At 34.8% G+C, this 12,392-nt stretch overlaps 3 protein-coding genes across 3 annotated transcripts; 2 read left to right on the top strand and 1 right to left on the bottom strand.

Moving 5' to 3' along the window:
• Window positions 1-966: 966 nt before the first annotated feature.
• On the top strand, window positions 967-6,787 carry LOC131014489 (mitogen-activated protein kinase homolog MMK1-like). The gene is made up of 6 exons (XM_057942484.1): window positions 967-1,405; window positions 1,491-1,620; window positions 3,724-3,861; window positions 4,953-5,285; window positions 6,080-6,260; window positions 6,415-6,787. Exons 1-6 carry the CDS (start codon window positions 1,191-1,193, stop codon window positions 6,588-6,590), a joined length of 1,173 nt encoding a protein of 390 aa, XP_057798467.1. The 5' UTR covers window positions 967-1,190; the 3' UTR covers window positions 6,591-6,787.
• A 92-nt stretch (window positions 6,788-6,879) lies between these two features.
• Window positions 6,880-7,663, top strand: LOC131014500 (probable calcium-binding protein CML29). Its single transcript, XM_057942493.1, has one exon. It carries the CDS (start codon window positions 7,027-7,029, stop codon window positions 7,477-7,479), a length of 453 nt encoding a protein of 150 aa, XP_057798476.1. The 5' UTR covers window positions 6,880-7,026; the 3' UTR covers window positions 7,480-7,663.
• Window positions 7,664-9,606: 1,943 nt separating this feature from the next.
• LOC131007926 (protein terminal ear1 homolog) lies at window positions 9,607-12,079 on the bottom strand. Its single transcript, XM_057934840.1, has 5 exons — window positions 11,664-12,079; window positions 10,524-10,610; window positions 9,970-10,132; window positions 9,747-9,880; window positions 9,607-9,634 (listed from the first exon to the last, which is right to left on the bottom strand). Exons 1-5 carry the CDS (start codon window positions 12,077-12,079, stop codon window positions 9,607-9,609), a joined length of 828 nt encoding a protein of 275 aa, XP_057790823.1.
• Between the last annotated feature and the right edge of the window lie 313 nt (window positions 12,080-12,392).

Raw genomic sequence — 12,392 nt, 5'->3', positions numbered from 1 at the left:
CCCCAAATTCTTGACTTGATTTCCGCCAGCAATTTTTCATTGTTCCATTTACCACCGTTGAATCTACAGTTGTTGCGCTCTTTCCACAAGGTCCAGACAGTGCAAATCCAGATCACCGTGAGCAGAGGCGTGTTCTGTTTCTCTCCAAGGTGACGGAAAGCATTACAATGGTTGGTGGCCTTGCAGTTGAGGGCAGCTTCCACCCCGATCCAGTCGAGGATTGCATCCCACAATTCTTGAGATTTCTGACAGGTGAAGAAGAAATGCTCGGCTGTTTCATTCTCCCTTTCACACGCTGTGGTTGAGCTTTGATTAACTATATTAATTAAAACAAACTTTAGTTGGAGTTTATTAGCCAGTTCGGAACAGCAATTTATTTACTTATTTAATTATAAAGTGTTTGGTGTATAATCTCCTTTAATAATGACAAAACAAATTAATTGATCAATAAATATATTAGCGGCATTGATTGAAACAAGTGGAATCGAACACTTGATTATTTTAGAACTTCATTAAATCATAGACTTCCTTTAGTTATAACCCTAAACACACTTCCATCTTCAATAAGGGGTAAAAACACCTAATAATTTGCTGCTTTTTTATTAGACATAAATTGATTTTACAGTACTTTCTTCAATCGAGCTCAAATAAACTTTCAAAATACCATCAATGTTAAATAAATTTATGTAAAAATATTATTTGTGCGATCATAACTTACAATACGATTTCAAATATCATTAACACCTTAAATCAAGACCAACTTCAAATTTACTCTTGTCCAATATATACACATACATTTTCAAAGCATACTTTTATGATCAAAGATTACAAATGCAAATACCACTAACACCTTGTTAAGTCGAGTGTATCTCGACATAACAATTATGTACTTTTTTTCGACATAAAAATGCATAATAATAATATATATAAACTCAATATATAATTGAAGATAAATAAATAATAAAATAAGGTCATGCAAAAAAATTACTAGTAGTTTTAGAATGAAAGATTATGAATTGAAATATGATTAAGAGGTTCTTAGGTGGAGGGTGGCTATATAGGAATAGCATTAGCAGCTGCGAACTTCTCCTCCTATCACGAATATACATACAAACAATATTATATATATTTGTTGTGTTCCCCTTTTAGAGTAGGCATCTTTTTTTGTGCAACTGACAATACACTCAGAAATGGTGGACGGGGATCAGCCGGCCGACGACGAGATGTCGGAGGCGGAGCCGCAGCAGCACCCGGCGCCGCCCACGCCCACAGATCAAATACCCGCCACGCTCAGCCACGGCGGCCGCTTCATCCAGTACAACATCTTCGGCAACGTATTCGAGGTCACCTCTAGATACAAACCCCCAATCATGCCAATCGGAAAAGGCGCATACGGCATCGTTTGGTAACCAACAATCCTGCCTCTTTACGTAGCAGCTGCGATGAATTTCAATTTTAATTTTACGAATTTTCTTGTGTTTTTTGGGTAGCTCGGCTGTGAATTCGGAGACGAGTGAGCATGTGGCGATAAAGAAGATAGCAAATGCTTTTGATAATAAAATCGATGCCAAGAGGACTCTGCGTGAAATCAAGCTTTTGCGTCACATGGATCATGAAAATGTTAGTTCTTTTTTTCTTTTCTTTTCTTTTCATCCTTTTGTCTTTGGGAGCTTCTGTTATCACATGTGATTGTTACTTTTGTATGAGTTTTATTTGTTTTCTGAGTATTTGTGGGTTGTGGAAGGTAGTTTACAAGGTACATTTTGTGTTTGATTCTTCGTTTTAAAATGGGGAAATTGCCTCTTATATCATGATTTGGGTGATTCTGCTGCAGTTCGATGTATGAGTTTGATTTAGTAGCTGATGATTAATTTCCTAATCAAGATTATTATTGCTGGAGAAATAGTGCTTTTTTTGGAAAGGTTAAGAGTTGGTTCTGTTTTCAGAAAGGATCATAATTTCATTCTAATTTATGTTCTGTAATTATGCATAGCCTTCCTAATTTGACGGCTACTGACCTGTGGTGAGCATAAGCAAGCAATTTTTTGCCTTTTAATGTGTGAAAAAGTTGGAATATGAACCACAAACGTAAGTGTGAACTTGGGAGTGTGACATGGATGGCTGATTAGCTGATTAGAATAAATCTTGTATGAACTTTAATATGTGTATAGTAAGTTTTTGGCTTTTCTTTTGATTCATGATAAGAGATACAGTTAAGCTTTAGTGACTTTTTTTAGAAAGACGCCCTTTATAGTAACTCTTTTACCCTTTTGTTTTCTTTCTGTATAGATTTATGCAATTATTCTGCAACAAATGATCTTATTTCAAAAGGGGGAAGTCATTAGGATATAGTAGTACATCATATGGTAAAGCTATTAGTTTTTTCTCTTACTGTTGTAGCTAGAAACTAAAACCACTCCGATTACCTATACTCTCTATTCCTTGTTTTGCTTGGTGCCAATTTAAATAGGGAAGTTCAATCCCAAGTAGTAGTGTTACTAAATACTAATTTGATTACTTTTGCATAAATGATCAACATGTGGGAGTATGAGAGGACTATTTTTTTGAGTTACTAATTGTTAGTATGTTTAGTGTATCTTGCAGTTACATTATCATATATATTGAACTTTTCACTTTTATATTTATTTGAGTGTTTGCTAGGTACGGGAAGGAGAGGTGGCTTTTTACGTTCTTGCGCATGTTACTGAAGTGCTGATGTGATTGAGCCATGTATATTATGATTTTTTTCTTATAAGAGTATTTCCTGCTTAGTAAGGAATTTAAGAGAGTGTTACATCAGAAATAATCAATTTTGTTTTCCATTTGAATAATTCTTCTGAAATTAGGATATTCAGCTCAAGAAATTAATTCCAACAAAAGGGCTTCTGTAAGTATTATCCTTTTTCATATTTGCCACTTGTAAACATTGTAATGCGTACTTTCTCAGTGTCTTCTTGTTACCTCGAAATGATCCTTAGGAAATTTAGGGTCAAGTTTACAGTCTGAGCAAGCCTGGACTAAACCCTTAAAGAGTCAAATTCTTCTAATCAGCAATTGCAGAAATAATCAACCTAATAGTGTTTGAGTATCCCCCTAAAAAAGATAGTGTTTGAGTATCCTATTAATTATGAGGTTTCTGTTACCTCGGGCAAATTGGTCCCATATATACGATTAATGCTGTTGTATTAGTTGGCATGCTGGCATGTTATCCAGCAACATCATATATACTGATTCTTTAAAAAATTTATCTAGGATGGTATGTAGAAAAATCCTAATTCTTTCATTCATTGGGTTGTAATGTCGCCATAGCTACCTATTCTGCATTTGCTGCTTCAAAAGTCAATTACATTTATGCTTGTGTTAGTGAGGTCTTTTTGCTATGCAAAAACATGTGTTCCTATCACTTAACAGTCTTATTTATCCACTTTTTGTCATTTAGTGCTAGACTTTAAATTGCTAAGCTGTTTGGCAACTTCTATATGTCATACTTTCGTGGGCTTAATTTTATTCGTCAATACATTTAATAAAGGTCTAGTGTTGCATATCTGGCACAATCATGTAGTATTACGGAATCTTCATAATGTATAATCAGCTGGAAATCAAGTTTCCTCGCTATCAAGCTTACCGTTAAAGGCAGGGGGGGGGGGTCTTGAACTATGAAGCATTTTTTGTAGGCATGATTTTATTCATTTAATAATGTTGTGCAAATCTTGTATGGCGCAGATTATTTCAATCAGAGATGTAATTCCACCGCCGCAAAGGGAAGCTTTTAATGATGTTTACATTGCATATGAGCTTATGGATACTGATCTCCATCAAATTATCCGGTCTAATCAACCCTTGTCAGAGGAGCACTGTCAGGTTCTATTTTAGCATTATCTTCAAAAATATATGCAGTTCTAAGTCATGCCATCATTAGCTGTTTTACTTTATCTCTATTTTCCTCATTTAGCCATACAATTTATTGACAGGGCAATTTGTTAACAAGGCATCATTAGTTTAACTTTCGTTAGACTACTTATACCTGCTTGTTAGCTTGACTTTAGCTAAACTGATTTGGAAGTGTACTTTTTGTCCACTTAAACTAGTTGAACCAGAAAGTGTGAATAATATTGGCTTTGATTACAATAATAGAATATTCTCATTTTCTTACTAATTTCGGAGCCTTTTCCAAAGTTTTCGCTATGAAAGGTCAAGCTCAATCTGGTACATTGTGACAAAAGACAAATAAGGTTGATGAATGGGTTGTTCCTTTCTCTTGCGTTCTCTGGTAGTATTGGAGTATATGTCCGAATAATTGGCTTGTGAGAGCATTAAGAGGTATCATTTTGGGTGACCATACATACCAATGAAAATGTGTGAAGGCAATTTCACATGTGTGTTTAAGTTAATATAATCCTCCTCTCAAACTAATGAAAATGTGTGAAGGCATATTTCACATTTCACCTTCAACCTTCCACCTTTTTATGTTTTAAATTTAAAATACTAATAACTAGGAATTTGAAATTGATAACTTCCCTTTCATTCTATCAAACTTTTTTATTGTGGTTGATCTTCTCATAATCATCTTGCAGTCCATAATTTTTGTGGTTAAAAGAAGGATCAAAGATTCTCCATAACCCAGTTGGAAAACTTAGCCGCCGTGCAAGCCCCTTCCCCAACAATATACCGTAGTTGTATATATATGTGTGTGTGAATAAGTTGGTGTGTGCATATATATTTAAATCAAAGCTGTATTTGACAATTTGTGTATACATTATATTTTCATGTAAGTTAAGGGTTTAGGGACCAGGATTCAAGAAAAGTTAGGGGCTGACCTGTGGCTGGCTGGGGTGGCAGACCTGTTCGTGTTTATCTCTTTATCAATCTTGCACTTACTTTTTGAGGAAGAGATTTCAGCATTCATTGTTAGAAATCTGATGGCAAAATAACTGATATCGTCATTTTTGCAGTATTTTTTGTATCAAATCCTCCGTGGGTTAAAGTACATACATTCAGCAAATGTTCTGCACAGGGATTTAAAGCCAAGCAATCTTCTTCTGAATGCAAATTGTGACCTAAAGATATGTGATTTTGGATTGGCACGAGTCACTTCTGAAACTGATTTTATGACTGAATATGTCGTCACAAGGTGGTATCGGCCACCAGAACTTCTGTTAAATTCATCTGATTACACTGCAGCTATCGATATATGGTCAGTAGGATGCATTTTTATGGAATTGATGGACCGGAAGCCATTGTTTCCAGGTAGAGATCATGTGCACCAGTTACGCCTGCTCATAGAGGTATCTCTCTGTGTATCTATTATCTAATTTAAGATAAGGTCAAATTTACTTTGGTTAATTTACAGTTGTAATTCATTCCTTTCCATAGCATAGTTGCCTTTTATTCGTTGCTGAAAGTATAACTATCTTTCTTTTGTAAATAAGCCATCATTTGACAGTTTAATCTTCAGAAAACTGCCTATATGTCTTACATTTGGCATCTTCCATTGAAATAATGAAATAAATGAAAAAAAGAAAAGAAAAAAAAACGGAGAGAATATATTGAGTTGATTCTGTTAATCATCTTGCAAAAGAAACTTGCCTCATCATTTGTTGATTTTCTTAATTAAGGTTACCTCAATCGCAGTCACTCTTCCTCGAAGTGAATTTGTTCAATAATAGTCTGCCTTGTGTTGCATGTCTCTTGTCATTGTCATTGCATTTTTCATCTGTTTTGAATTAGTGAACGTTATTTAGGCATGTAATGTGTTCGGCCTCATTTTGGGGACACACATTATGCTTGTCTATACTTGCTTATTTGTTTGAACGAATTCATTTGATTGTCACCTATATATATTCGTTATACACGATTTTGGTATGCACTTATGGAAACGCATTGATCGTAGTCTCTTGGAAAATTAGAACTGCGACTCATTTAAAACCATATCAGGGAAGGGCCACATTAAGTGGTGAAAAAGTTGATAGATCATACTTTTTCGTCCAGATGGCTACAAGACATAGTCGATGCTGTATCACTGCCTTCACGACGTACTTATAAAATTCGTTTCGAGTGATCTTATTTGCTTGCCTTGCAGCTGATTGGTACCCCATCAGAGGCGGAGTTAGGTCTTCTGAATGAAAACGCAAAACGCTACATCCGGCAACTCCCTCCTTACCGTCGACAGTCATTCACCGAAAAATTCCCTCAGGTGCACCCTCTTGCTGTTGATCTTGTCGAGAAGATGCTGACATTCGATCCTAGGCAACGGATCACAGGTTAGAAACCTCAGTTTCCTATGATGTACGAGTCATGGAAGCTGCATTAATAATCTTTAAAGGGAACATTTACTTTGCATGATAGCTTTAGATAGATTGAACAATTCTGAGCTGGCGTGATGGTCTAATCTATTTCTTGGCGTTTGTGGTGAAGTGGAAGGCGCATTGGCCCATCCGTACCTGAACTCGCTGCACGACATCAGCGATGAGCCCACCTGCTCGACCCCTTTCAGCTTTGACTTCGAGCAGCACGCGCTCACAGAGGATCAGATGAGGGAGCTGATCTACCAGGAGGCGCTGGCGTTCAATCCGGATTACCGGCGCACATGAAGAAGAATTTCTTCTCTCTTTAACTAATGATTGTTGTATTCCTTTTTTTTGCTTAGTCTCTCGTGGTGTACATACTCGTCCCATCTCCAAACATGGATGCCTTCCAATTTTAGAAAATGTTTAACGATGCCATAAAACTACCATTTGATGTACTGCTTCAGACATGAATAAACTGATTGTCGTTTGCTTCTTATCTATATCGATCTTCTTAACTCTTCTTTGGCTACTGAAAACGACGGCCGTTACCATTGTATTAAGTCTTGTGGAGAAATCAAGTGAAAGTTGGCCACACATTATATACCTTCTCCACTAAAGCTGGAATAGAGATATCCATAGCATAAGCATCTATACTCAACTATCTCAAAGTGGCAGCATATATTCCTCTCCTCTCTCTTGTATATATATACATATGCATTAATTGTAGGCCTTAGGCATCATGGGTTCCATCTCTGTGGACGTTGAGACACTCAACCATATCCTAGGGCTGGTGGAGGCCTTCCGAGCCTTCGACTCCGACAACGATGGCTGTATCAACGTCCAAGAGCTCGGAGGGATCATGTCGTCGCTCGGGTACAACGTGACCGAGCAGGACGTACAAGCCATGATGCACAAGGGCGACGGGCAGCTGCTCAGCCTGCCCGACTTCATAGACATCAACACCGAGAATCTCCAACTCAGCGGTCTCAGCGCCCTCAAAACGGCAATCCAAGCACTGGAGCTCCACCAACACGACGTCTTGACCGGGGAGGAGCTCCGTCGAGCTGTTGGCAATTTGGGCGTTGAGTTGTCTTTGGATGATTGCCAACAAATTGTGGCCTCCATGGATGGTGATGGAGATGGAGCTATAAGTGTTGATGAACTCAATCTCATACTCAATTGTCTTGTTTAGGCTTAGGTTTCAATTTTCTTTGCTATATGTGAGTATTACTTGTGTTTGTAATGAATAAGTAAAACTAGTATGAGAGGCATATGGTTATGATGCAACGTCACGTTCATCATCTGTTATAAGATTGTATGATTGCCTAAATTTTTGTAAGATATAAATCAAATCAAATTATCAACACCTTCGAATATTCAAAAGTTTCGATCTATATTAGTACACAATAGAATATTCGCTAATTTATATTATTTGTATTCATCGAGGCGTATTCGCCAATTTTTATTATTTGTATCTATCTAGCGTATTCTAAACGCCCCTCTTATTTGATTAGTTTTCGAAATTTGATTATCACTCCCTCCTAAAGAGGCAGATAAGATATAGAGAGAAATTGATATGCAGATAAATTTTTTGAACAAGATGAGGCGATCAGAACTAAATTTAAAGAGTGTTTGGCTGAATTTTATTAGCCTCTTCAAGCAACTTATAAATTATTTAATAGTTTATGAGCCTCTTTAAAAGTTTATTTTTACGCTTTATAAACTTCTTAAAACAATTTATAAAAATTTATAAACTTTTATATAATATTTGACAAAATAACCTATTGAACACATAAGCTCCCTAAAAATAAATTCTTTAATCTCAAATTTTTTCACATAAACTTATAAACAACAACGATTTAATCATATTATAATTTTTATTTCTATAAAATACTCTTCCAATTTGATCCATTTATCTTCGGTTTTCTCTATATAATTAAAATTATTTATCTCAAACTTATAAGTTTAAGTCTCCAAACATTTTAATAAATTATAAACTTTTAAAATATTACTCCGTCCACGAATTAAAATCTCATTTCACGCTCGTCACGGAAACTAAGAAAGCTGATAAAGGTGTTGTGAGTGAAATAAAAGGGTAATTGACTAAAGTGATAAAGATATTGTGAGATGGATGACGTGGGTCCACTAGTGGTAAAGTGTAGTAAATATAAAATATGAAAGTGATAGAAGTCTTATAAGATGGGTTCATTAGTGGCGAATGGTAGTAAATATAGGAAAAGAAAGAGAGTAAAAAAGTACAATAAGATTTTATTTAATGGACAAAAAATTAAGGACAAGTAGAATTTTTAATTCTTAGGAAAAGAGAGTAAAAAAGTACTACAAAAAATACAATAGGACTTTATTTGGTGGACAAAAATTTAAAGGCAAGTAGGACTTTTAATTCGTGGACGGAGGGGTACTTAGTACTATCTTAAAATCTTTTAAAATATCTCTTAGACAACTAGAGTTTATAAGTTCTTTGAAATAAACTTATCCATATTACATCTTAAAAAGTTTATAAAATATCTTATAGACTATTAAAACTTATATATTAATCTTAAAGTTTACAAACTTACCTAAAATAAAATCTTAGATCTTAAAAACATTTAAAATGTCTTATATAAACTCTTCCAAATAACATAGCCAAATAACCTTTTAATCCCATTCATTAATCTTGAAGCATACAAATTTACCTAAAATTGATATTTTAATTCTTAACGACAAATATACTTTACATGTTCTTAAAATTATATTGTATTTACTTCATTTTTATGCATCCCCAAATATATGTCATTTTTATTTTTGAATATTATTGCACACATAATTTAATAATTTTGTCCTATGATCATTTCTCTACTATCAATGTTCTCAATGTGAAACTTTTATTCCATTATCAATACTTTTTATTTATTATAAATACACACTCAGAACTTTCTTAATCATTTTCAATTAACACATTTTCTCCACTATCAATATTATCAACGTGAAACCTTTTTTTGATTATCAACCACTTTTTATTAAAATTCTGATATTCTAGAGAGTAAATTATATCACCAAAACCATTCACAAGTGTTAATGATAATACGAAGATGTCACAAAGAATTTAAAACGATCTGACACATAGAAACATTGACATAAAAAATACATCACAGATTCTAATACTACAAGGGTAGGGTGATTTCTAGCCAGAAATTAAAACAAGTAAAACACACACATGCATGTTTCCATATCACCCCACAAATTTATTTCAAAATTTTGGGGAGATTATGAAAACAAAGCCTTGTCAAATCGCTAGTAGACAAGATCCCTAGCTATGATCCTACTTAACCAAATCATCCAACATTTTCCTACAAGCAAACCCCATACTTTACAGGCACAGTTTACCTACATCACCTAATCCCCATCATGGGAGAGAGATTAATTAGAGAGAGTGAGAGAAACCCCAACTGAACTACTTACATCGTCATTCCGACGACCACCGGAGAAGTGGTGTTCGATCCACCACGCGGTGGATGGAACACCACCGGCAAAAAGTCAGGGTCGTCGCAGCCAAAGATGCTGTTCTCGAATCTTTTCACGAGCTTCTCTTTCCCCTAGCAAAATCATATGCACAATTTGGTAAACTTGGACTCAATAATCGTATCAAAATTGGTAATCAACAAATTAAAATTCTAATGAATACCTGAATTCTTGCCCATGTAATGGCACAGATTTTCTTGGAGTTGTAGAAGCCCTTTGCCGTTTCTATAGTTCCCCACTTGTATCCGTCAACTATTTTCCTGAATTTCGAAGCATTTCTACCATTTGTGAAGTTCACAAATGCATACCCTAAATTGTCCTTGGACCTATAATTTACAAGCTCGTGAATAATAATAATAATAATAACAATTAATAACAAATAGCAACGAAATAATAGCAATAACACAATAGAGTTAATGCAAAAAAAAAAAATCACAAACTTTGTTCAGATTTTGGTTTCTGATAAATTTTATAGCATAGTGTTAAATTTTATACAAGTGAGACAACTTCAAAATGTTTTAATAATGATTCTATCCTCTCACGTGTAGAAGTTTCAACATCCCTAAATTAAACGAGGTTTCATAGACAAATCTATCCAAGAAATAATTGAAGTTGAAGGTGTCGAAATCACTACAACAAAATTAAAAGTGGGATTATTATAGTCACATTTCACAAATAATTTCATTATCAGCAATTAACCATAATTAGTTTAGTTACCTGAAATCCATAGGCAGATACATGAAATCGTACTCCAATGAGTGTGCATTGCAGTAGCTATCCAGAAATTCCATCATGAAGTCCCTCCTAACACATTTACAACAATCAAAGAATTTATTATCAAATTCCAATTTGTAGCTAGTGTATTGTGTATTAATAATATCATGAAATACGAAATTTAAAATTTGATTTCCGCAATGTTGATACTGTGGAAAGCTAGAAGTCACTAAATCACTAGTGATTAGTCCAAATCACTTAGCTTTCTTTTTGCTCTCTCCTCTCAATCACTTGGTCTAATTTTTTTTTTTGATACGATTATTAAGAAAAATAAGATTATAATATAAAATATATGAATTCATATCTATTGTTTGAAAATTTATTATTCAAAAAGAAAACAGGTGAACTCGGACGAAATGGCCACAAAAAGGAAATAAAGAAATACTTTGTTGAGGAAATCACTTGGCCTTTCTTGTGTTACATAGAGCTAAAATTCAGACGATGCATGAAAAGAAAGTGTGGAACATATATGACAGGTGGCATAGAACTGGAAGTGAAGAGACACGATCTCCCATATACTATAATGAACATTTATTATTATGAAGATATTAAATGACATGTTAAATCACTCAATTAATAATGAAGTTTTATGTGATTGGAGATGAAGGGCCGTGGGTATTTTGAAAAAATTAACTAAACAGATTATCTGTTTTTAGCTTAATTAATTCAACCAAAATTGTTCCTCTTTTCATTAATTAAGCAGATATTCCCTGTGGGCATTTCAACAATTTTATGGCAACCAATACCTTGAAACTAATTTTGTGAAACATTTTTTTCCCCAAACAAGCACATAGTAGTAGTTAATATACATATACTGATTTGGAAATCTGTAAAACCCAAAAGTTTGCTTTATATGGAACAAATAGAGCCAAAAATATGTTACTCCACCTCTTACAGAAATTAAACTCTTGTCCCTATAAAGGGTCACACATGCATCATAAAATTTAGAAAAAATCATACTCCTCCTTCACAACTAATCTCACTAGAATCGCTTTTGGAATATCATACACTCACTTAAATAGGCTTGAAGCTAATTTATTTATACAAACTAAAAAATGAGGAGAATTATAGAATATTAAATACCTTATTTGATTTGGAATGTTTTTCACCATAACTGTCGTTCTTGATGAGTATGAAACCTCTTCAATCATAGGTGAGGCGGCGGCGCCACCCACTGCCTTCCTCGGCTTCCACTCCCACCGTCGCGGCGGCGCTCTCAACTTTTCCGGCACAACTAATTTTGATCCGCCTTCAATGATCGGAGTCTCCACCTTCTCCTCGCCGTGGAGGGGAAGCGGCGGCGGCGGCGGAAAAGAGAAGGGAGTAGAGTGGTAGACGATGTGAAGGTAAGGCATGGGATGGTAGGGAAGAGGCCATTGCCATTGGCAAAGCAGCTTGTGAGGGGCGGGAAAGCGGTTGAGTTTAGGTGGGCGCCATTCTTGGGCACTAGGGTTTAGTGGTGTTGCAGACTTCTTCAAGAATGGAGAATTCTTACACATCATATGATGTTTTAGAGAAGACAAGGTTTTTGATTTTGCAGTAGTCACTACTCATCAGTGCCTACATATAGAGGATGAGGATCAAAATAAAAATTGAGTATTTAGTTAAATAAAAATTAATTATTTTTTTAATTGTTGATTTTTGTATGATTTGTACTAATAGTCATAAAAAAATTACTAATAGAAAAAAGATTAAAATCACTCGTCTGATGGAATGTTAAAAGTAAAAAAGTTGAATAATTAATAAGTGCAAAATTTATAGTGGAGTATATACGTTACTGCATTGTTGAAATTCAGTGCTACTATATTTTAC

This window comes from Salvia miltiorrhiza, chromosome 1 (assembly GCF_028751815.1).
Source record: "Salvia miltiorrhiza cultivar Shanhuang (shh) chromosome 1, IMPLAD_Smil_shh, whole genome shotgun sequence".
Taxonomy (NCBI): Eukaryota; Viridiplantae; Streptophyta; class Magnoliopsida; order Lamiales; family Lamiaceae; genus Salvia; species Salvia miltiorrhiza.
This window is presented reverse-complemented; position numbering and strand designations above follow the sequence as displayed.